Source organism: Oncorhynchus gorbuscha, linkage group LG05 (genome assembly GCF_021184085.1).
Source record: "Oncorhynchus gorbuscha isolate QuinsamMale2020 ecotype Even-year linkage group LG05, OgorEven_v1.0, whole genome shotgun sequence".
Classification (NCBI taxonomy): Eukaryota; Metazoa; Chordata; class Actinopteri; order Salmoniformes; family Salmonidae; genus Oncorhynchus; species Oncorhynchus gorbuscha.
Window position 1 is genome coordinate 13,512,571 of NC_060177.1, and position 25,125 is coordinate 13,537,695.

The window sequence follows — 25,125 nt, forward strand, 5'->3', positions numbered from 1 at the left end:
TTTTTTCTTACTTTTTAACTCCTAGTGAGCATTTCACGGTAAAGTCTACGCTTGTTGTATTTCGCTCGTGAAAAATAGCATTTTATTTGACATAGGGTTGACTCTTTTCGTTGTTATTATTGATTACTCTACTGTATTGTTGAGGAAGCTAGTGCATAAGCATTTGACTGCACCTTTTATACCTGCTGTAAACAGGGTTTGTCATGAATTTTTTATTTTTTATTATTAGATTTTTTGGATGGGTAGGTTACGTTCTAAATGTAATGTATTACAAACTTGTCATCAGTAATGTAACTAGGATAACACAAACTCAAGAACATAATCTGATTACTTTCACAGTTAACTGTAATCCTAGTTACATTACTTTTGGATCACTTTTTCCTCAAGAGTCAATAGAATAAAGATAAAATGATCCATCAAACTCCTTTGGTGTGTCAAACTTAATCGTGCACTTTAAAAAAAATGTTGAATTGAAAGTCATTGAGAAAACAGAAAGATGTCAGAATTTATTTTTTTGCAAACATCCTTTCTGAATAAAAAAGTAATCCAATAAGTAATCATCTAGTTGTTCAAAAGTATCTGTAATCTGATTGCAATATTTTTGCTGGTAAAGTAAGGGATTTACAGGTAATTGTTTTTCCTAATTAGACATGTAAAATTATTACGTGTAATCAGTTACACCCCAACCCTGATTTTACTGGACAACATTGCACTTGATAGACTTTTATGTTGAAAGTTGCTGTGATGACGCTCAGAATTTCATGTCCTGGGTCTCCAGCATAGATTGTTTTTCTCCAGCCTGTGAGAAATAAACAAGATGTCGTCAACATATGCCGCGTTCACACACTAGACGGCACTAGGAAACTCGGAAACGTCCGACTTACTAACTGGTTGAAGTTATACACGTGCCGCGGCCAACGACTTAGCAAGATGGACATTTCCGAGTTTCCTAGGTCCGACTAGTGTGTGAACGCAGCAATAACCACGGATCGGGGAATTTTAACGTAGTCTACTGTCAACCTCAACAAGGGGAAATTGGATGTTGGACATGAAGTTAGCTAGTTAATGTCAAATTGATTCATTTGTAAGTTGAGTGAAATGTCTTTGCTCAAATTTTAACCAGACTGGTTCGGTGTATTTCATAATCATCAACTAGCTAACTAGCTAGTTGCTAATGCTAGCTAGTTAGCAACCTCTACCGAGTACGGAAACATCGGATAGACTGTGGGACAGGTAACGTTAGCTAGCTGGAGAACTTGGACCTTTTAACTACACAGCCAGCAAGCTAAAGTGCTCATGTATAAGCAATATCAGGTCCCCTATAGGAGTTTGTTTTATTTGAACTATACAACATTGGGTAGCTAGCTAGCTGTCAAATCGTGTAGCTAACAGCTACCTAGCTTCCATGCAACATTAGTCTAGCACTCACTAGTTAGCTGGACCAAAACGGGCGTTGTTTTGATAGCGGTGGCTAGGTAGGTAGCTAGCTAATAACAATATGAACTTAACTATCAAGTTTAGCTGCTCAGCTAGCACTCTACAACTGTCTCTAGCCAGTGAAACAACACTAGAAACTAGTACTAGACAGAGGGCTTGTTGCTCAGGCTTACTACCGTTACACTAACTAGCTAGTTCCATGCATTACCATTACCTACAGTAGCATTACTAATTTGTTTTCCTTCCCTGCAGGTTGTTGACAGAGCTACGGTGTGGTGAAAAACAGTGTCAAGCCTATTAGGCCTAACTTCACAAGTCTTGTGTGTGAGACACCTCCAACATTAACATTCCAATGCCTCTGCTGTTCCTGGAGAGGTTTCCCTGGCCCAGTCTGCAGACCTACACAGCGCTGAGTGTGGCTCTGCTGGCTGGAAGCATCTTCAGCGCCTACACTACTGTGACAGAACAGGGGTTCGGGGTTCCAGACATGGACGAGCCTCCACCACCTGCACCCTTAGTAGGGGATAATAGAGGCGGCCTAGGCCTAGATCATGTGACTAGCGATGATGTTTTGGGTGCAGATACAGAATTGGCGACCACTGTTATGTGGTACCTGGTCACTGACAGTCTCTTTGTATGGGTAAGTCTTATTCAAGATAGGCTCAACTCAGGCAAGCATCAAAATATTGTTGTTATGTTACTTAGTTGTTACATGGTTGCTAAGTGGTCTGCTCTTCTCTACTCCTCAGGTGTTGGTGAATACAGCTTGCTGTTCTCTGATGTTAATTGCTAAGATGATCCAGTGCATGGTTTTTGGGCCCCTTCGAGTCAGTGAGAAGCAGGTGAGGCTTGGAGTTGCGGTGGTAACTTAATAACTATTTGGGATAATTTGATAAGCCTTGTGTGTACTCACATGTCAACATGGTACTTGCATGTTTTCTCAAGTGTTTGCTTTTTGGCATGTCACCTTATTGAAGGTTAGGCATCTAACTGTTTATGTAAACTATAGTAGAAATGTCCACAAATAGTCCACAAAACAAGATCTTATCATTGAAATCTACACTGGTGGTTTGAGACTATTAGTGTACTCTGACCACTCCATCCATGTTCTAATGTCTTGACCTCTCCTCTCCGCCCCTCTCTCTTCCCATCTCCTCTCTACTCCACTCCCCTCCTCTCTCTCCTCAGCACCTTAAAGACAAGTTCTGGAACTTCATCTTCTATAAGTTCATCTTTATCTTCGGGGTGCTGAACGTTCAGATGGTGGAGGAGGTGGTCATGTGGTGTCTGTGGTTCTCTGCCCTGGTCTTCCTCCACCTCATGGTCCAGCTGTGCAAGGACCGCTTTGAATATGTATGTCTCATCAACCTCTAACATTACATTTGTCATTTAGCAGACGCTCTTATCCAGAGCGACTTACATTGGTGCGTTCATCTTAAGATAGCTTAACACTTTACTGTAGGTGTTTTTATGAATGCATTCATAAAGCCTTTATAACAGCTATATAATATTTGTCATGAGTAGTTTTAAATATTATGAGTAACAGCATGATATAAAGGTTCAATTCATTAAAAATAAAAATAAATGTTCCAAATCTAGTTCTATTGGGTAACAAGTGCTATTATACAGTATGCATGACAACTTATTAGAGCACTGAATAAAAAACTGAAATAAGGAAATGACCAAATGTAGATGGGCCCACCCACTGTACTGTAGGGAGAGTGACCTTGTTGACTTGTTTACACTGTAAACGTATATACTTATGTTAGATGCCAGTGATATGATGCTGTTTGCTATACATTCAGTCACAGTGACTGCCATAGACCGGGTCTCTTTCCGGTCCAGGCCAGACCTATTAATAAGCCAAGTTCTTGCTGTATGTATGTAGGCCAGGGTCTTAGGTTTAGCTAATGTTTCAGTCACTTCATAGATTCAAACTACAGAGTGGGGGACTACAAAAAAACTAAGAAGAACATTTAGTTAGTGTGCTGTAGCTATAGGAAAACAGAACATCACACCATATTGTGAAGAATGACATCTCTCTGTCTGCAATCAATGGGTGTTAGGTTTGACCCTTATCATATCAGCTGACATGGTACCTGTTGTAGTGCTGTACTTTGTTGCTGCTGTCTGCAGTAAAAGTTAGATGAAAGGCTGCATAACAAGCCTGTATGTGTCTCTCTGTACCTGTGTCAATATTGTTGTGTGTCGCTCTTTGTTTGCAAGTACAAGCTATATGTAGGTGTGCGTGTCCGTCTACATCTGTGATTAGTAATCTCTCTTTATGAATGAGTGTATACAGTAGGTTAATGTGTACCTGTTCCCCCTTGCAGCTGTCCTTCTCTCCCACTACTTCTATGAACAGCCATGTGCGTGTCCTTACCCTACTGGTGTCCCTGCTGCTGGGCTGCTGTGGTCTGGCTGTGGTCTGTGCTCTGCTGGGCGCTGCCCATGGCATGCACACCCTCTCCTTCATGGCTGCCGAGGTGAGGACCTAACCCTAAAGAGCTCACCAGCATGTAGTCCTAATAAACGGAAATTAGTTACCTTTGGTTCATTCAGAAATTCCTATGGGGAAAGAATAGGGTTTTGGAATAGACACCGAAAATAAGGTCTGAGGTTAACACAGACTTAGGATATGTTATACATTTTGTTCTATGAGAAAATATCAGTCAGTTAACATGACCTTTATGAATTATGAAACATTTGTGTTTTTTCTGATTACGTAAATGTTTAAACATTCTCAAAAGGTGACGTTAGCTGATGAAGATTCTTATAGAACAAAATGTTTCAGATCTCCTAAGCCTGTGTTTACCACAGACTTTATTTTAGGCATTTATTTAAAGACCCTATGAAAACTCGGTTAATTTCCCCATAGACTTTTTCCAACGAACCATGGCAGAGTTAGTGCCTACAAAAAGACCCCCTTACTATTGCTCTCTATTGGGCGGAGAGTATTGGTGTAGACTAGAGCAGGGCTGGCTGAACCTCCTGGGGAGTTGGGACTACCATCCTGCAGGAGTTTGTTCCAGCTGTTGTTTTATTGTAAGTTACATTAACAAGGAGGTTTACTCAGTCACAAATTAGTATTACGTCATTGTCATCCGTTACATTTGTTTCCCACAAAAAAAAGGATGTATAAAATACTTATGTATAATTCCTATGTCTTTCTCTGTCTTTCAGTGTCTGCTGGTTACTGTGCGGACTGGACATGTCATCATGAGGTAAGACCCTTCCTTGCAGAATGCAGACCCTCTTGCACTGCAACACAGATGACATAGCGGATCTAGAATGAACCAGCAAACAAAAATTGAGTTTGCTATTCACAAGAAGCATTGCCTGATGTGAACCGTGCCTCGAATGAAAGAGATCTCAGAAGACCTAAGATTATAAATGGTTGACTTGCATAAAGCTGTGAAGGGTTACAAAAGTATCTCTAAAATCCTTGATGTTCATCAGTCCACGGTAAGACAAATTGTCTATAAATGGAGAAAGTTCAGCACTGTTGCTACTCTCCCTAGGAGTGGCCGTCCTGCAAAGATGACTGCAAAAGCACAGTGCAGAATGCTCAGTGAGGTAAAGAAGAATCCTAGAGTGTCAGCTATAAGACTTACAGAAATCTCTGGATAATGCTAACACCTCTGTTGACGAGTCTACGATATGTAAAACAATTAACAAGAATGGTATTCATGGGAGGACACCACGGAAGAAGCCACTGCTGGCCAAAAAAAAACATTGCTGCACATCTGAAGTTTGCAAAAGTGCACCTGGATGTTCCACAGCGCTACTGGCAAAATATTCTGTGGACAGATGAAACTACAGTTGAGTTGTTTGGAAGGAACACTATGTGTGGAGAAAAAATGGCACACCAACATCAACCTCATCCAAACTGTAAAGTATGTTGGAGGGAGCATCATGGTTTGGGGCTGCTTTGCCCTCAGGGCCTGGACAGCTTGCTATCATTGACGGAAAAATGAATTCCCAAGTTTATCAAGACATTTTGCAGCAGAATGTTAGGCTATCTGCCTGCAATTGAAGGTCAACAGAAGTTGGGTGATGCAACAGGACGACGACCCAAAACACAGAAGTAAATCAACAACAGAATGGCTTCAACTGAAGAAAATACGCCTTCTGGAGTATCAACCCGATTTGAGATGCTGTGACATGACATCAAGAAAGCATTTCACACCAGACATCCCAACAATATTGCTGAACTGAAACAGTTTTGTAAAGAGGAATGGTCCAACATTCCTCCTGACCATTGTGCAGTTCTAATCCGCAACTACAGAAAACATTTGGTTGAGGTTATTGCTGCCAAAGGAGAGTCAAACAGTTATTAAATCCAAGGGTTCACATACTTTTTCAACCCTGTACTGTGAATGTTTACATGGTGTGTTCAATAAAGACATGAAAACGTTTAATTGTTTGTGTGCTATTAGTTTAAGCAGACTGTGTTTGTCTATTGTTGTGACCGAGATGAAGAGCAGATCAAATTCTTTGACCAATTTATGCAGGAATCCAGGTATTTCCAAAGGGTTTACATACTTTTTCTTGCCACCAGTAGGTTTCTTCCTAGGTTCCTGCCTTTCTAGGGAGTTATTCCTAGCCACTGTGCTTCTATATCTGCATTGCTTGCTCTTTGGGGGTTTTAGGCTGGGTTTCTGAATAAGCACTTAGTGACAGCTACTTCTGTAAAAAGGGCTTTATAAATACATTTGATTTGTGGTATGCACAATTCAAAAGCATAGGTGCAAAAATGTCCAAATAAAAAGGCATTATTGTGACCAGGGCAGGGTTCTGACTAAGTCTGTTTCTCTGCAGGTACACCATTCACCTGTGGGATCTGAACCACCCAGGCACCTGGGAGAGTAAAGGTTCCTACGTCTACTACACTGACTTCATCATGGAGCTGTCTATGCTGTCCCTGGACCTTATGCACCACATTCACATGCTGGTGAGTGACGGAGCACTACGGGCTGGTATTAGTAAGGGAACTAACTGAATGGGTAAGAGCACCACCAAGAGGCCCACAAGATTGCTGACTAAACTAGCCTGAATTTAAAATAAGGGCTTTATCTCAATTAGTCTTTCTTTGATTCCTTGCATTCTATCTCCATGGTGTCTCTTCTCAGATGATGAGAGTAATCGAGGAAAGATTCATTGAGAGAGAACCACAGTATTCAGTTAGATGAAAGTTGAGTTTGATCTTAGAGCAGTTTTAACGTTTGACTCCGGTCTCCCCTCAGCTCTTTAGTAATATCTTAGAGCTGTGTTTGACTCCCATCTCCCCTCAGCTCTTTAGTAATATCTTAGAGCTGTGTTTGACTCCCATCTCCCCTCAGCTCTTTAGTAATATCTTAGAGCTGTGTTTGACTCCCATCTCCCCTCAGCTCTTTAGTATTATCTTAGAGCTGTGTTTGACTCCCATCTCGCCTCAGCTCTTTAGTAATATCTTAGAGCTGTGTTTGACTCCCATCTCGCCTCAGCTCTTTAGTATTATCTTAGAGCTGTGTTTGACTCCCATCTCGCCTCAGCTCTTTAGTATTATCTTAGAGCTGTGTTTGACTCCCATCTCGCCTCAGCTCTTTAGTAATATCTTAGAGCAGTTTTAACGTTTTACTCCCCTGTCTCCCCTCAGCTCTTTAGTAATATCTTAGAGCTGTGTTTAACGTTTGACTCCCCTGTCTCCCCTCAGCTCTTTAGTAATATCTTAGAGCTGTGTTTAACGTTTGACTCCCCTGTCTCCCCTCAGCTCTTTAGTAATATCTTAGAGCTGTGTTTAACATTTGACTCCGGTCTCCCCTCAGCTCTTTAGTAATATCTTAGAGCAGTTTTAACATTTGACTCCTGTCTCCCCTCAGCTCTTTAGTAATATCTTAGAGCTGTGTTTAACGTTTGACTCCCCTGTCTCGCCTCAGCTCTTTAGTAATATCTTAGAGCAGTTTTAACGTTTGACTCCCATCTCCCCTCAGCTCTTTAGTAATATCTTAGAGCTGTGTTTGACTCCGGTCTCCCCTCAGCTCTTTAGTAATATCTTAGAGCAGTTTTAACATTTGACTCCGGTCTCCCCTCAGCTCTTTAGTAATATCTTAGAGCAGTTTTAACATTTGACTCCTGTCTCCCCTCAGCTCTTTAGTAATATCTTAGAGCTGTGTTTAACGTTTGACTCCCCTGTCTCGCCTCAGCTCTTTAGTAATATCTTAGAGCAGTTTTAACGTTTGACTCCCATCTCCCCTCAGCTCTTTAGTAATATCTTAGAGCTGTGTTTGACTCCGGTCTCCCCTCAGCTCTTTAGTAATATCTTAGAGCAGTTTTAACATTTGACTCCTGTCTCCCCTCAGCTCTTTAGTAATATCTTAGAGCTGTGTTTAACGTTTGACTCCCCTGTCTCGCCTCAGCTCTTTAGTAATATCTTAGAGCTGTGTTTAACGTTTGACTCCCCTGTCTCGCCTCAGCTCTTTAGTAATATCTTAGAGCAGTTTTAACGTTTGACTCCCATCTCCCCTCAGCTCTTTAGTAATATCTTAGAGCTGTGTTTAACGTTTGACTCCCCTGTCTCGCCTCAGCTCTTTAGTAATATCTTAGAGCTGTGTTTAACGTTTGACTCCCCTGTCTCGCCTCAGCTCTTTAGTAATATCTTAGAGCAGTTTTAACGTTTGACTCCCATCTCCCCTCAGCTCTTTGGTAATATCTTAGAGCTGTGTTTGACTCCGGTCTCCCCTCAGCTCTTTAGTAATATCTTAGAGCTGTGTTTGACTCCGGTCTCCCCTCAGCTCTTTAGTAATATCTTAGAGCTGTGTTTGACTCCGGTCTCCCCTCAGCTCTTTAGTAATATCTTAGAGCTGTGTTTAACGTTTGACTCCCGTCTCCCCTCAGCTCTTTAGTAATATCTTAGAGCTGTGTTTAACGTTTGACTCCCGTCTCCCCTCAGCTCTTTAGTAATATCTTAGAGCTGTGTTTAACGTTTGACTCCTGTCCCCTCAGCTCTTTGGTAATATCTGGCTGTCCATGGCCAGTCTGGTGATCTTCATGCAGCTGAGGTATCTGTTCCATGAGGTGCAGCGCCGCATCCGACGCCACAAGAACTACCTCCGTGTCATCAACAACATGGAGGCCAGGTCTGTCTACTGACCAGCCTACTGATGGCTCTCACTGTCTTGTATATAATACATCCCTACTGTTACTTATTAGGTGATGGGTGGTGTTCTTTCACTCTCAGCTGAGACTCAGTGCATGAAGCTGTAGCAGTGTGTGTTGTGTGAATCTCGTCTCTCTGCTTTCTTATGATGGGCTATCTGGCGGTTAGCTATTTATGAGACTAGTTCAGTTGTTGATCTAGATTTGTTATGCTCTTTACCTCTCAGATTTGCAGTGGCCACAGCCGAGGAGCTGGTAGCCAACAGCGATGACTGTGCCATCTGCTGGGACACCATGCAGACAGCACGTAAACTGCCCTGCGGACACCTCTTCCACAAGTAAGAGACTGACCCAGCCACCTTGGCACCTCTAAAATCCCAGGAGTCATTATTTCCTCACACTTGATTGAATGTTGCATTATGTGGGTGATGTTTTGAGTGACACTAAGAGTGTTGTCTGTACCTGTGTTTGATGAGTATCTGTGTACATTAACGTTCCTGTTTGCTATTCCTCAGTTCCTGCCTGCGGTCGTGGCTGGAGCAGGACACGTCGTGTCCAACATGCAGGATGTCCCTGAACATCAGCGGTGATGGAGGCCCGGCCAGAGGCCAGCAGCAGGGGGCTGGCCTCCCACTGGACAACAACCTGGGCCCTGGAGGCCCCGCTGCAGACGCCAGACCACACCTCAACCAACACAATCACTTCTTCCACTTTGATGGTAAGGCCATACAGACTTGTTTTACAACACAGGTGATCTCACTGAATGGACTACTCTATTGAGTATGGTTGATGATGATGATGAGTTCTGGCATATAACATGTTGATAGTCACATAGACAGACATCACACTGTTAGACATTTGTTATAGTGCACATTTCAGGTAGTGATTATTGTGGTGATGTCTCCTCCCAGGCTCCCGCATCGCCAGCTGGCTGCCTAGTTTCTCAGTAGAGGTGATGCACACAACTAACATCCTGGCTATCGCTCAGCAGGCCAACAACTCTCAGCTCAACACCATGGTGAGTCACAGCCTTACTCTAATCCCCTCCCGGGACACCAGGGGATTCTCCTTTCAGCATGTTTTTTAGTCCTGGACTAGGTTTAATCCTTCCAAGAGGTCTCGCAAGCATCATCTGAGCTTTGAAGATTGTTTTTACACCTGCCCTTCATCAACAGCTTTGTTTTCAATGTATTCATTGCAGCAATATGACTTGACTAGAATGGAGGTGGCTGCTGGGTAACATAGTGTTCTACTCCCCACAGGCCCATCAGATCCAGGAGATGTTTCCTCAGGTTCCCTACCACTTGGTGCTGCAGGACCTGCAGTTGACCCGCTCTGTGGAGGTCACCACCGACAACATCCTGGAGGGACGCATCGTGGTGCCCTTCCCTGCTCTGGTAGGTCCTCCAGTTCAGTTCATTGGGTATTTTGACCATGGTGGTTCACATATAGAACCCAGAAGGCCTACACTTTTTCCTTGTGTGTGATTGTACTGCCTCTTTCTGAGGGTTAGGCAGAAAAAGAGAGGGAATGAGTTCAGGATCTAGTCAAATGTGTTTAAAGGTGTATACTGTGGTGTTAACTGGTGTTGATTAAAGATGTCTTGCCTCTCCCCCTCCAGGCGGCTGAGCGTTCCCCCGTGCAGGTGAACCCAACCCCAGAGGAGGGGGCAGGAGCCAGTGGGGGGGTGGATACTGCTCCCAGAGAGCTGAACAGCCTGGAGGTCAGAGGAAGCCGTTTCTCCAAGTCTGCAGAGGAGAGACAGAAGATGCTGCTACAGAGGAAGGATGAGCTGCTGCAACAGGCACGCAGGTACTGTACTGTCACCACCGGCAATACTAGACCAGTCTGTCAAACGAAACGGGTGTATTCAGTGAGGGGAAACCTTCCCAGCTTTGCAGATAGAAATATAGCCTACCCTATTCAACTTCGCAGACAATCATATCTTATTACGCAATCAATTTCTGTCTGAATGTTTTGCAACGTGACCAGGCATCCTGAACAGGCCTCAGCTGACAATCTTTTCAAAATAAGAGTCTTCTTAGATAAGAGCAAACACCTGTTGCTGTCTTGGTGGTGGTTTCGTGTCTGTTAGGTCAGGGTTCAGTCACTGGCCCTTTTACTGAGTAACTACAGTAGCAGAATAGCTCTATTGTAACTAAATGACTGAGATCACTGTTATGTTTATAAGGACACAGCACAGCAAAAGTTTAGCAAAATGAAAGTTTCTTATTGGACTGGTACAGACAGTTTCTCCCTGCGACTCTCTGTTTCTGAGCATTTCCTTCTGTTTTGTGTTTGCTGAACACAACCCACATTGACCTCAATTCATTTCCCCACAGGAGATACTTGAGAAAGAGCCCAGAGGACGAGGAGGACCTGCCCACTCTGGAGGAAGACGCCCCTGTCTCAGACGTGACCATGCTGAGACGCAGGACCATGGCAGCAGCTGCAGAGAGACGCATGCAGAGCCAACCAGACTCTGCTCCCTGAGACTACACTGGACTGTAAACTCCCACCGACAGTCTCGCCTCGAACCCACACCTAATGCCCTTGGAGTGTCCACCAAACTCCTCATGTCCCACCTAAGAGGCACCTCCAACGAAAGAGCTCTTTACATTATATGATCATTGGAATTACCTAAATAAAAACATTACATTACAAAGTGTTACAAGAAGCATGGGCTTTGGCTGCACATGGCACAGGGGCTCTGCAGTTTTAGGCTGCCCTAGTGAGATATGAGAACTGGGCCTTGGGAATGGTACCAGCCTCCTCTGAACTTTCACCAGGCACCAGAGGCTTAATTGGACATGGATCACCAGCGTTTTAAAGGAGTGGTGGGTGTCTGTCTGAGTTTCTGAAGTGCACACCTGTCATCACATAGCTCTAGCCCCCCAGCTTCACTAGACTTACCTGCCATTCTCTTTACTGGCCATGATGGGGAAGGAAAGAGCATGGCGTCACAGTCCGAGGATGCTGCTGAGGTTAGTTAGGGTTTGTTAAGGTGCTGTTGCTACATACAGCTCATAGTGTAATAGAGTGGGACATAGTTTGTATTGGTTTTATTCAACAACAAAAATATTTGTGTTGTAATGAGCTATTGATATCATGGGTTGGGTTGATAACATACTGATGTTATTTTATAAGAATGGAGTGAAAACTGTGAATTAAGAGTAGGTTTAATAGATGAAAACATTGAAGCTTTTAAAAATTTTAATTAAGAGAATGTCACTTAATGTCACTCATCGAAATATGAATGTACTTTATCCACAATGCTGCAGAGAGAGAGTAGAAGAGTTTAAATTATGGGCGTTGTGGAGACCTGGTTGTTAATAATGTGTTAAATGTCACATATCCACCCAAGAAAGAACACTATCTAAATAGGAAGACGTAATATTTTTGTCTCCTGACAGACAGTAAAACTCTCACCGGTACAGAGTTATAGAGTGGCTCCCTGACCTATAGGTCAACCAGTGGTTTCTATCTGCAGTCTGTATACCTCTAAAACTTCCCAAAGCATACCTACACTGTATTAAACATCCATTGATAGAGGTACAGAAGACTGTATGGGCTCAGAGGAGTTGGGTTGAGGTTTGAATACTGATGAATCTATCTGATTCACTCACTCACACTCCATTCCTACACTCCATGTACTGGTAGGTTCATTCTTGCAGACGATATGTAGGCCTATGTGTTGGATTCTTGCAGACGATATGTAGGCCTATGTGTTGGATTCTTGCAGACGATATGTAGGCCTATGTGTTGGATTCTTGCAGACGATATGTAGGCCTATGTGTTGGATTCTTGCAGACGATATGTAGGCCTATGTGTTGGATTCTTGCAGACGATATGTAGGCCTATGTGTTGGATTCTTGCAGACGATATGTAGGCCTATGTGTTGGATTCTTGCAGACGATATGTAGGCCTATGTGTTGGATTCTTGCAGACGATATGTAGGCCTATGTGTTGGATTCTTGCAGACGATATGTAGGCCTATGTGTTGGATTCTTGCAGACGATATGTAGGCCTATGTGTTGGATTCTTGCAGACGATATGTAGGCCTATGTGTTGGATTCTTGCAGACGATATGTAGGCCTATGTGTTGGATTCTTGCAGACGATATGTAGGCCTATGTGTTGGATTCTTGCAGACGATATGTAGGCCTATGTGTTGGATTCTTGCAGACGATATGTAGGCCTATGTGTTGGATTCTTGCAGACGATATGTAGGCCTATGTGTTGGATTCTTGCAGACGATATGTAGGCCTATGTGTTGGATGTCTTTGATAACTCGAGGCTTTTTAAAGTTGATTGATAGATATGCATGAATCACAATGGAATGCTATAGTTTACGTTTTACCCCAAAGAACATTGATCCCATGAACTTTCACATGATGCAGATTTCTTTCTTTGAGATGTGCATATTTTTGTGTCTCTCTCTTTCAGCTTGTTTCATCTGTGGGATTGTAAGAAGTTTCTACTAACTGTTTCAGAGATGCACCTCTTGTTAAAAACAAAATACACTAGTCAGTTTTTCATTGATTCAAGCTATTGATCATATTTTCATATCCATGTCATATTTTTATATTCATAAGGGGTTATTTTTTAACCATTGTATATTTAATCTTAATCAAAAACATGAATTAATCTTTTGGACTGAGCTTTCCTCATATTTTGTGCCTAAATCAAGAATATATGGTTTGTTTGTGTAAATAATGTAGTTTTTGTAAGAACTGCTCAAGTAACATGAACAAATGATCAATAATAAACAGAGCTTCTCTACAGCCAAACTAGCTTTTCTTTGCTTCCTGTGGATAGGCCATGTACCCCTAGGGGTCCTAATACCCCAGGTTGGGAACCACTGCTCTAGATATTGAGTAATCTCTTTCTAGACAGATGGGTTGCCTCCCACAATGTTACCAGTGAGAGAGTTTGATTCAGCTGAACCGCAGTGCACCGTGCTATGCAGTGAGGGAGGAGCACCCTTCTCAAATGGAACAGTAATCTGCTCCGCTCTGTCATGTTGTCAACAAGGCAGCATGATGCATTGTTCAGAAACCTACATCCTCTAACAATTTTTTTTTGCATTTTCTAACTTTTGCATTTGGATTGCAGATAGTGTTTTTATCAAGAGCAATAATTTTTGCACGTGAAAACAGAGTCCTACAATTTACTCCACATGCTTAACCTATGGCCACTTTTGTTTTGAGCCGACTCTACCGTCGGCCAAAATGAAGTACCTAGTTCACGCCCGGGAGGCAGCCGGTTCCAAAACAAATGCAATTAAAGCTAACCCGGTTTACCCGGGGCAGTCCCAGGGCATTAATCAAATACCCTCAGTGTTCCAGCATACACACCTAGGTCGGGGATTTCTAAGATTAGGCTACGAGTACAATACTTAAAGGGGCAATCCTTAGTTGAAACAATAACAAAGCGGCCGCCCCCCTCTGTTCCGGTAAAAAGCTCAAGGATGGGCCTAGATAAATGTAACCACTCTCAAATGCATAGACATAGCTGTGGATGCAATATATGAAAATGGTAGTTTTAAGCATGTTTTGAGGCTGTACAGTGTTTTACATTTACAATGTTTACAGACATTGGAGTAAAGCAGGCTTATATTTTGGGTTCTGATGGGGTATGGCAGTTGAATTAAACTCATGAAGCATAAATTCTATATTATTTAAAAAATCAATGGGTACATATTAATTTATATGTTCAAAAATGTATGTGGCAACTAAAGATTGTCCCTTTAAAGGGCTGGTTTCCTGGACACAGCTGGACTATAAAACATTTAAATCGTTTTTATTTCTAGGTCTAGGTTTAGGCCAATCTATCTCTGGGAAACTGGCCCATAGTGTTCTTAGTTAGATTGGACAGTAGATGGCAGTAATCCCATCTCTGACCACACTGCGTAATGTACTCGATCTATTCTATACGTTACAGTACAATTAATTTCAGTTACTCACGTAGCCTACATCTGGGCGGAGGGAGCTAGACAATTCGCATTATTGAATTGTGATGTTCGGATTTATGCATCATTCGTTGTAAAAAAAAACGACCAGCTGATCGAACAACTTGCACAGTGAGTTTTGTTTTGCTAAAAATACTTTACTGTTTAAATAATTATGTTGCCTAGATTTACTGAATTATTATGTTTTTTTAATAGAATTTCCGTTATTTGTAGGCCTATTTGCGTAATAGTTATAGTTCCGTAATGTTTTGGTTCACTCGTTAAAACTGTTGACCCATTTACTGTAAAAGTTACTTTAAATGCTATGTTCAACTTTAAACGTACTACAATTTTTAAGTATGAATTAAGCCTTCATAAACCCTTTATAAATAGGCCTATATATGTTTAAGAAACCATTCCTAAAGCGAAAGTCAGCAGAATAAATAATATCAGCCGTCATCCCGCCTATGTTGCAGTAAAATACTGAGGAATACAGCTGGAGAAATGTAACCACTCTCTTATTAATTCACAGAGCTATGTATGCAAGGACTGACCATCCATGATATCAACATTATACTTACTTAATAAGGCACGAGGGGGTGTGGTGTATGGCCAATATACCACGGCTAAGGGCTGTTTTTAAGCACAACGCAATGCACAGTGCCTGGATAATAGAGAGTGCTGTGGTGTATTGGCCATATACCACAAACCCTGAGGTGCCTTATTGCAGTAAAAATAAGTGTTTTGTCATACCTGTGTATGATATATCACGGTTGTAAGCCAATCAGCATTCAGGGTTCGAACCACCCAATTTATCATGTAGTTTTAACCATGTTTTGAGGCTATATAGTGTTTGTTTACATTTACTCTATTTACAAACATTGGAGTTATACAAGCTTATATTTTTGGTTCTGATGGGGTACGACAGTTGAACTAAACTCATGAGGCATTCTATAAATTATAATCTTAAAGAATCAATCTGTACATATTGTAAAATCTATTGGTCGCTAAATCTGGAGAAATTACAGACCATGTAAAGAACTGTTGGTCACTAAATCCATAATGGGCTCCCGAGTGGCGCAGCGGTCTAAGGCACTGCATCTCAGTGCTAGATGCGTCACTACAGACCCTGGTTTGATTCCAGGCCGTATCACAACCGGTTGTGATTGGGAGTCACCATAGGGAGCGGCACACAATTGGCCAAGCGACGTTCGGGTCTGGTCGGGGGAGGCCATCATCGTAAATAAGAATTTGTTCTTAACTGACTTGCCTAGTTGAATAAAGGTTACATAAAAAAATAAAAACCTGTCTAGACCAAGTAAAAATGGTTGGCTGGTATGCCCTCACCCGTCTGAGCGGTCGGCTGTGAATGCCCTCACCCGTCTGAGCGGTCGGCTGTGAATGCCCTCACCCGTCTGAGCGGTCGGCTGTGAATGCCCTTATTTTGTTTATAAATGATATGTGCTTATTATGAATGCCATATAAGCAGAATTGCGCCGGAGGAAATGGTTGCCATTTTACGGGCTCCTAACCAATTGCGCTATTGTGTGTGTTTTTTTTGCTTTATTTGTAACTTATTTTGTACATAATGTTTCTGCCACTGTTTCTAATGGCCCCCGAAAAGAGCTTCTGAATATCAGAACAGCGATTACTCACCTCGTACTGGTCGAAGATTTTTACTTTAAGGAGTTGGACGCCAATGATTTACTTCAGACACCGGACAAGGCCCAAATCCCCATCACTCGCATGAAGAAGAGACAGAGTTATCGGTGACGTAGGTCGTGGTGGCTTGTAAGGATCCAACTGCAAGTGGGTAATCCGCCTCTACCATCAGCACTATTAGCCAACGTGCAATCATAGGATAATAAAATGGATGAGCACCGATCAAGACTAATCTACCAATTAAAAACTGTGATATGTTATGTTTCACCGAGTTGTGGCTGAACGACGACATGGATAACATACAGCTGGCTGGGTTTTCCATGCTTTGGCAAGATATTACAGATATTACAGCTTCCTCTGGTAAGACAAGGGGTGACGGTCTGTTTAAATATGTAAATAACAGCTGGTGCATGAAATCTAATATTAAGGATGTCTTGAGGTTTTGTTCGCCTGAGGTAGAGTATCTCATGATAAGCTGTAGACCACACTATTTAACAAGATAGTTTTCATCTATATTTTTTTAGCTGTCTATTTACCACCACAAACTGATGCTGACATTAAGACCACACTCAACGAGCTGTATAAGGCCATAATAAAACAAGAAAATGCTCATCCAGAGACAGCGCTCCTGGTGGCAAGGGACTTTAATGCAAGGAAACTTAAATCTGTTTTACCTAATTTCTACCAGCATGTTACCTGTGCAACCAGAGGGAAAAAAACTTTAGACCACCTTTACTCCACACACAAGGATGCGTACAAAGCTCTCCCTTGCCCTCCATTTGGCAAATCTGACCATAACTCTATCCTCTTGATTCCTGCTTACAAGCAAAAACTAAAGCAGGGAGTACCATTGCCTCGCTCAATACGGAAGTTGTCAGATGACGCAGATGCTAAGCTACAGGACTGTTTTGCTAGGACAGAATAAAATATGTTCCGGGATTCTTCTGATGGCATTGATGAGTATACAACATCAGTCACTGGATTCATCAATAAGTGCATCGATGATGTCGTCCCAACAGTGACCGTATGTACATACCCCAACCAGAAGCCATGGATTACAGGCAACATCCGCACTGAGCTGCTGCTTCCAAGGAGTGGGACTCTAACCCGGACGCTTATAAGAAATTCTGCTACGCCCTCTAATGAACCATCAAACAGGCAAAGCATCAATACAGGACTAAGATTGAATTGTACTACTCCGTCTCTATCGCTCATCGGATGTGGCAGGGCTTGCAAACTATTACTGACTACAAAGGGAATTACAGCTGCGAGCTTCCCAATGACACAAGCCTACCAGATGAGCTAAATAGATCCTATGCTTGCTTCGAGGAAAGCCACACTGAATCATGCATGAGAGCACCAGCTGTTCCGGACGACTGTGGGATCACGCTCTCGGGAGCCGATGTGAGTAAGACCTTTAAACAGGTCAACATTCACAAGGCCGCAGGGCCAGACAGATTACCAGGACGTGTACTCAGGGCATGCACTGACAAACTGGAAAGTGTCTTCACTGACATTTTCAACCTGTCCGTGACAGAGTCTGTAATACCAACATATTTCAAGGAGACTACCATAGTTCCTGTGCTCAAGAACACAAAGGTAACCTGCCTAAATGACTACCGACCCGTAGCACTCACGTCTGTAGCCATGAAGGGCTTTGAAAGGCTGGTCATGGATCACATGAACACCATTATCCCAGAAACCCTAGACCCACTCCAATTTGCATACCACCCCAACTGATCCATAGATGACTCAATCTCTATTGCTTGCCACACTGCCCTTTCCCACCTGGACAAAAGGAACACCTATGTGAGAATGCTATTCATTGACTACAGCTCAGTGTTCAACACCAAGCTAAGGACCCTGGGACAAAACACATTCCTCTGCAACTGGATCCTGGACTTCCTGATGGGCCGCCCTCAGGTGGTAAGGGTAGGTAACAACACATCTTCCACGCTGATCCTCAACACTGAGCCCCACAAGGGTGTGTGCTCAGTCCCCTCCTGTTCTCCCTGTTCACGCATGACTGCATGGCCAAGCACGACTCCAACACATCATTAAGTTTGCAGATCACACAACAGTGGGTGTCCTGATCACCAGCAACGATGATACATCCTATAGGGAGGAGGTCGGAGACCTGGGAGTGTGGTGCCAGGATAAGAACCTCTCCCTCAACGTGATCAAGACAAAGGAGATGTTTGTGGACTACAGGAAAAGGAGGGCTGAGTACACCCCTATTCTCATTGACGGGGCTATAGTGGAGCAGGTTTAGAGCTTCAAGTTCCTTGGTGTCCACATCATGGTCCAAACACACCAAAAAAGTTGTGAAGAGGGCACGACAATGCCTATTTCCCCTTTTGAGAATGAAAATATCCTCAAAAGATTCTACAGCTGCACCATTGAGAGCATCCTGACTGGTTACATCACTGCCTGGTATGGCATCTACTCGGACCCCGACCGCAAGGCACTACAGAGGGTAGTGCGTACGGCCCAGTACATCACTGGGGCCAAGCTTCCTGCCATCCATGACCTCTATACCGAAAACTCCAGCCACCCAAGTCATAGACTGTTCTCTCTGCTACTCCATGGCAAGCAGTACAGGAGCACCAAGTCTAGGTCCAAAAGACTTCCTAACAGCTTCCACCCCCAAGTCATAAGAGTCCTGAACAGCTAATCAAATGGCTACCTGGACTATTTGCATTTTTACACTGCTGCTACTCTCTGTTTGTTATCTATGCATAGTTACTTTACCTCTACCTACATATACAGTACCAGTCAAAAGTTTGGACACACCTACTCATTCCAGGGTTTTTCTTTAATTTTACTATTTTCGACATTGCACAATAATAGTGCAGACATCAAAACTATGAATTAACACATATGGAATCATGTAGTAACCAAAAAAAGTGTTAAAAAATTCAAAATATATTTTATATTTGAGATTCTTCAAAGTAGCCACCCTTTGCCTTGATGACAGCTTTGCTGTCTTCGTGAGAAGCAGAGTAGGTGAACAGATGATCTTTACATGTGTGGGTCCCACCGTGAAGCATTAAGAAGGAGGTGTGATGGTGTGGGGGTGCTTTGCTGGTGACACTGTCAGTGATTTATTTAGAATTCAAGGCACACTTAACCAGCATGGCTACCAGAGCATTCTGCAGCGATACACCATCCAATCTGGTTTGCGTATAAATAGTACGTATAAAGAAAGACCCTTGAATGAATAGGTGTGTCCAAATTTTTGACTGGTACTGTATATATCATCTCAATTACCTCGACTAACCTGTGCACCGCACATTGACTCTGTACCGGTACCCCCTGTATATAACCTCACTACTGTTATTTTATTGTTGCTCTTTAATTATTTGTTATTTTTCTATTTTCTCAATTGTTTTCCTTCTTAAACTGCATTGTTGTTTTAGGGCTTGTAAGTAAGCATTTCACTGTAAGGTCTACCTGTTGTATTTGGCACATGTGACTAATACAATTGGATTTGATTTGATAAAGAGTTTATACATTGTAGTTTGTTTAAAGTGGTACCAAAAGTACTGGACTAATTGAAGTTACCACGTCTTAAAATTATTTTATTTATAGAATATGATATCGCGGATACTCCATGGAGGTGATTTTCTAAACCTGGGGATGAACTTGATGCTGTGTTTTCTCTGTGGGATGACATCGGGAGATCCTACAACAGGAAGTGCATTTGGCTTGATGACAAAATATCCTTTGATTGATGGGTAAGTAAACAGAGAAAAGTTGTCTTAGTTATTCTGGTTTTCCTAAAATAGAGACAAGTTTATCCTACAGTATCCCTTATTATTGGTTGATGATATATTTGTCTGTGCAGAGATACATAGACATTTTTTGCCATACCATATGCAGCCTAAAATATGAATAGCTCATGGATTTTCAACAGTAGACTTTTGGAACTTCACCACCAAGTATCCACAACAAGTGTGGTTCCAAATAGAAATAATTATCATCCCATACTGAGTAATTCAGTATGTAACTCGCCCACACACACGTGGTACTGTATGGAGCTGTCACTTTTGAAATTTGATAAATAAAAATGTCTCCCTCCGGCTCCACCTTGAGTCCCTCGCCTCTATTACATATGACTGCCTCATCTCTCTCCCTCCTAGACATAATGACCTAGCTTTGATGCTGAGGATTCTCCACGGCAACAGACTGAGTCAGGTTGACCTGCACAACATCAGCAAAGTGGCCACGGATATCAACAGACTCACAACGGGACACGTCGGCGCTCAGGTAGGTTAATATATGGTTAATAGTAGCCTAAGTGTGTGTGTGATTGTGTATGCGTGTGCATGTTTGTGTGAGTGTGTGAGTGTGTATGTGTGTCCGTGCATGTGCACACAGTTGTACTAAAGCCATAATACCCTTCTAACTCAAGTGTTGCTCTCTGACCCCCTGCTTTGTCTCTGCCCCATCCCATGCTCTGATCAGGTGTTTGCAGCCTACGTGTTGTGTGGCGCCCAGGCGAAGGATGCTGTGAGGCTCACACTGGAACAGATAGACGTGATCAACCGTATGTGTACAGAGAACCCAGAACTGGAGCTAGTTACATCTGCTGAAGGTACAATATACCAGGGGTAGGCAAGTAGATTCAGCCGCGGGCCGATATTTTTTGGTGAGAATGGTCGTTGGCCCGTAACATAATTATAATAATTTGTACACTGCAAATTGACCACAAATAGGCCCAATAAGAGATAGCATTTGAAAATAACAATAGTTTCATACTTTGATTACATTGAGACATGATCATGTTTCTTTTTTTATTTGTGGGAATACTTGGGAACAGATTTCTTAAGTTATTATATATTTCTTTCTGAATTCCTGGTGATTTTAGCATTTCTTCCCCCTCTGTGGTGCTTTGCCTTTGCCATAGTAAGTGATGATGCAGCCAGTCAAGATGCTCTCAATGGTGCAGCTGTAGAGCTTTTTGAGGATCTTTTCAGCCTCCTGAGGGGGAAGAGATGGCTGTGTGTGTGGACCATGTTAAGTCCGTAGTGATGTGAATGCCAAGGAACTTGAAGCTCCCGACCTGCTCCACTACAGCCCCAAAGATGTGGATGGGGGCGTGCTCTCCCCCTTTTTCCTGTAGTCCACGATCAGTTCCTTACTGACATTGAGGGAGAGGCTGTTGTCTCTGATCTCCTCCCAGTAGGCTGTCTCATTTCCGTCGGTATTTAGGCCTACTACCGTCGTGTTGTCAGCAAACTTGATGATGGTTTTGGAGTCGTGAGTGAACAGGGAGTACAGGAGGGGACTAATCACTCACCCCTGAGGGGCCCCTGTGTTGAGGGTCAGCATGGCGGAGGTGTTGTTGCCTACCCTCACCACCTGGGGGTCGGCCTCTCAGGAAGTCCAGGATCCAGTTGCAGAGGGAGGTGTTCAGTCCCAAGGTCCCGAGCTTTGTGATGAGCTTGGAGGGGACTATGGTGTTGAACGCTGAGGTGTAGTCTATGAACAGTATTCTCTCATAGTTATTTCCCCTCTTGTCCAGGTGGCAGAGAGCAGTGTGAAGTTGAATTGAGATTGCATCATCTGTTGGAGTGGGTCCCGGATGTCTGGGATGATGGTGTTGATGTGTGTCATGACCAGCCTTTCAATGCACTTCATAAATGCAGATGCGAGTGGTACTGGACGATAGTCATTTAGGCAGGTTACCTTGTAGTTATTAGGAACAGGAACAATGGTCGGCAGCTTCAAACATGTTGGGCTTACAGACTGGGCAAGGAGACACTTGCCAGCTGGTCTTCTGGCCTGTAATTTACGCTCTCTGAAGTAATTTGATGGGTTCTTCAAATTGATCTTTCCACCAATATATGGAAATGCGTGGGTGTCTAAGTGGGTTGATGCCTGGTAAAAACATATTTCTGCCCAATTTACAGTAGTATGATGATAATGAATATGATGATGATGATGTGTGTGTGTGTATCATGTGTGTGTATTCAACAGGACTAAATGACACTAACAGGATAGCGTGTCTGATCAGCATTGAGGGAGGTCATTCTATAGACAGCAGCCTGCCAACCCTGCGTATGTTTTACCAGCTGGGGGTTCGCTCCATGGCCCTCACACACACCTGCAACACACCTTGGTGAGTACACACACACACACACACACACACACACACACACACACACACACACACACACACACACACACACACACACACACACACACACACACACACACACACACACACACACACACACACACACACACACACACACACACACACACACACACACACACACACACACACACACTTATGACTTCCTCGCTGTCATCAAATGAGCAAAAGGACAATATAGGAATAAGGTGGAATCATATTAAACAGGCTCCGACACCTGCCGCATGTGGCAGGGGCTACAGTCCATTACGGATTACAAAGGAAGACCAACCATGATCTGCCAAACGATGCCTTTCTACCAGACAAACTCAGTGCATTTTATGCGCGCTTTGTCAGCAACAACATCGAGCCGGGGGTAAGGGTCTTCACCGACCCAGAGAACTGGCTGATCTCGCTCTCCTAGGCCGACATGAGAAGAGTCTTTAATCAGGTCAACACCCGCAAGGCCACGCGCCTCGATGGTATTCCAGGGAGCGTTATCAGAGCATGCGCAGAACAGCTGGCAGGCATATTCACAGTCATTTCCAACCTCTCCTTGTCCCAGGCTGTAATCCTCAAGTTTTAAGATGATCACAATCATTCATGTACCGAAGAACTCTTAAGGATTCATGCCACAATGATTACCGCCTTGTAGCACTCACTTCTGTAATCATGAGGTGCTTTGAGAGACTGTTTATGGCACATTATCTCTACCATCCCAGCCACCCTAGACCATTCCAATTTGCATACCGCCCAAACAAATCCATAGATGACGCAATGTCTATTGCTCTCCACACAATCAAATCAAATCAAATTTTATTTGTCACACACATGGTTAGCAGATGTTAATGCGAGTGTAGCGAAATGCTTGTGCTTCTAGTTCTGACCATGCAGTAATATCTAACAAGTAATCTAACCTAACAATTTCACAACAACTACCTTATACACACAAGTGTAAAGGAATGAATAAGAATATGTACATATAAATATATGGATGAGCGATGGCCGAACGGCATAGGCAAGATGCAGTAGATGGTATAGAGTGAAGTATATTCATATGAGATGAGTAATGTAGGGTATGTAAACATGATATAAAGTGACATTGTTTAAAGTGGCTAGTGATACATTTATTACATCAAGATGGCAAGATGCAGTAGATGGTATAGAGTACAGTTTATACATATGAGATGAGTAAGGTAGGGTATGTAAACATTATATAAAGTTGCATTGTTTAAAGTGGTTAGTGATACATTTATTACATACATTTTTCCATTATTAAAGTGGCTAGAGATTTGAGTCAGTATGTTGGCAGCAGCCACTCAATGTTAGTGATGGCTGTTTAACAGTCTGATGGCCTTGAAATAGAAGCCTTCTGGATAATAGCGGGGTGAACAGGCAGTGGCTCGGGTGGTTGTTGTCTTTGATGATCTTTTTGGCCTTCCTGTGACATCGGGTGGTGTAGATGTCCTCGAGGGCAGGTAGTTTGCCCCCATTGATACGTTCTGCAGACCTCACTACCCTCTGGAGAGCCTTACGGTTGTGGGGGGGAGCAGTTGCCGTACCAGGCGGTGATACAGCCCGACAGGATGCTCTCAATTGTGCATCTGTAAAAGTTTGTGAGTGATTTTGGTGACAAGCCGAATTTCTTCAGCCTCCTGAGGTTGAAAAGGCGCTGCTGCGCCTTCTTCACGACGCTGTCAGTGTGGGTGGACCATTTCAGTTTGTCTGTGATGTGTACGCCGAGGAACTTAAAACTTACTACCCTCTCCACTACTGTCCCATCGATGTGGATAGGGGGGGTGCTCCCTCTGCTGTTTCCTGAAGTCCACAATCTTCTCCTTTGTTTTGTTGACATTGAGTGTGAGGTTATTTTCCTGACACCACACTCCGAGGGCCCTCACCTCCTCCCTGTAGGCCGTCTCGTCATTGTTTGTAATCAAGCCTACCACTGTAGTGTCTTCTGCAAACTTGATGATTGAGTTGGAGGCCTGCATGGCCACACAGCCGTGGGTGAACAGGGAGTACAGGAGAGGGCTCAGAACGCACCCTTGTGGGGCCCCAGTGTTGAGGATCAGCGGGGTGGAGATGTTGTTACCTACTCTCACCACCTGGGGGCGACCCGTCAGGAAGTCCAGGACCCAGTTGCACAGGGCGGGGTCAAGACCTAGGGTGTCAAGCTTAATGAAGAGTTTGGAGGGTACTATGGTGTTAAATGCTGAGCTGTAGTCGATAGGAATAGGAATACCTATGTGAGAATGCTGTTCATTGACTACAGCTCAGCGTTCAACAGCATTATCCCCTCCAATATCGCCACCAAGCATATGACTCTGGGTTTGAAAACCTCCTTCTGCAACTGGATCCTGGACTTCCTGACGGTCCGACCCCAGTTGGTGAGGGTAGACAACATCAGCTTCTATCCCCAGGCGATACAACTGATAAATAGCGAGTTATGCGAATAGCGAATATGAGTTTACCTTGTATCTTTATTGACCTATTATTTTAATATTTGCCTTCTCACAGAGCCCTACACACTCACACACACTGTCACTCCAACACACACAAACACTCACTCCATAATTTGCTCACTAACATATACATATATACTGGCATATACATATATACTGACACACTCACTCACATGCAAGCTGCTGCTACTCTGTTTATCTTATATCCTGTTGTCTAGCGACCTTACCCCTATACATACAGTGGGGGCAAAAAAGTATTTAGTCAGCCACCAATTGTGCAAGTTCTCCCACTTAAAAAGATAAGCAAGGCCTGTAATTTTCATCATAGGTACACTT

The 25,125-nt window shown here is 43.2% G+C and overlaps 2 protein-coding genes across 3 annotated transcripts in view; both read left to right on the plus strand.

The window, feature by feature from the left end:
* Window positions 1-935: 935 nt before the first annotated feature.
* On the plus strand, window positions 936-13,357 carry LOC124035544 (E3 ubiquitin-protein ligase AMFR-like). Of its 2 annotated transcripts, none has more exons than XM_046349012.1 (14): window positions 936-1,084; window positions 1,690-2,077; window positions 2,187-2,279; window positions 2,626-2,790; window positions 3,771-3,923; window positions 4,621-4,661; window positions 6,259-6,391; window positions 8,422-8,555; window positions 8,802-8,912; window positions 9,090-9,292; window positions 9,486-9,592; window positions 9,837-9,971; window positions 10,196-10,386; window positions 10,917-13,357. In XM_046349012.1, exons 2-14 carry the CDS (start codon window positions 1,790-1,792, stop codon window positions 11,065-11,067), a joined length of 1,905 nt encoding a protein of 634 aa, XP_046204968.1. In that variant the 5' UTR covers window positions 936-1,084; window positions 1,690-1,789; the 3' UTR covers window positions 11,068-13,357. The 2 variants fall into 2 exon arrangements, with proteins under 2 accessions (XP_046204968.1, XP_046204969.1); XM_046349013.1 differs by having other exon boundaries at window positions 952-1,233.
* Window positions 13,358-14,496: 1,139 nt separating this feature from the next.
* Window positions 14,497-25,125, plus strand: part of LOC124035547 (dipeptidase 2-like) — a 20,523-nt gene continuing 9,894 nt past the window's right edge. Inside the window, exons 1-5 of the mRNA XM_046349016.1 lie at window positions 14,497-14,655; window positions 19,777-19,922; window positions 20,328-20,454; window positions 20,653-20,782; window positions 22,168-22,309. Coding sequence (XP_046204972.1) covers window positions 19,780-19,922; window positions 20,328-20,454; window positions 20,653-20,782; window positions 22,168-22,309 — 542 coding nt within the window. The 5' untranslated portion in view covers window positions 14,497-14,655; window positions 19,777-19,779. The remainder of the gene's footprint in view (window positions 14,656-19,776; window positions 19,923-20,327; window positions 20,455-20,652; window positions 20,783-22,167; window positions 22,310-25,125) is intronic.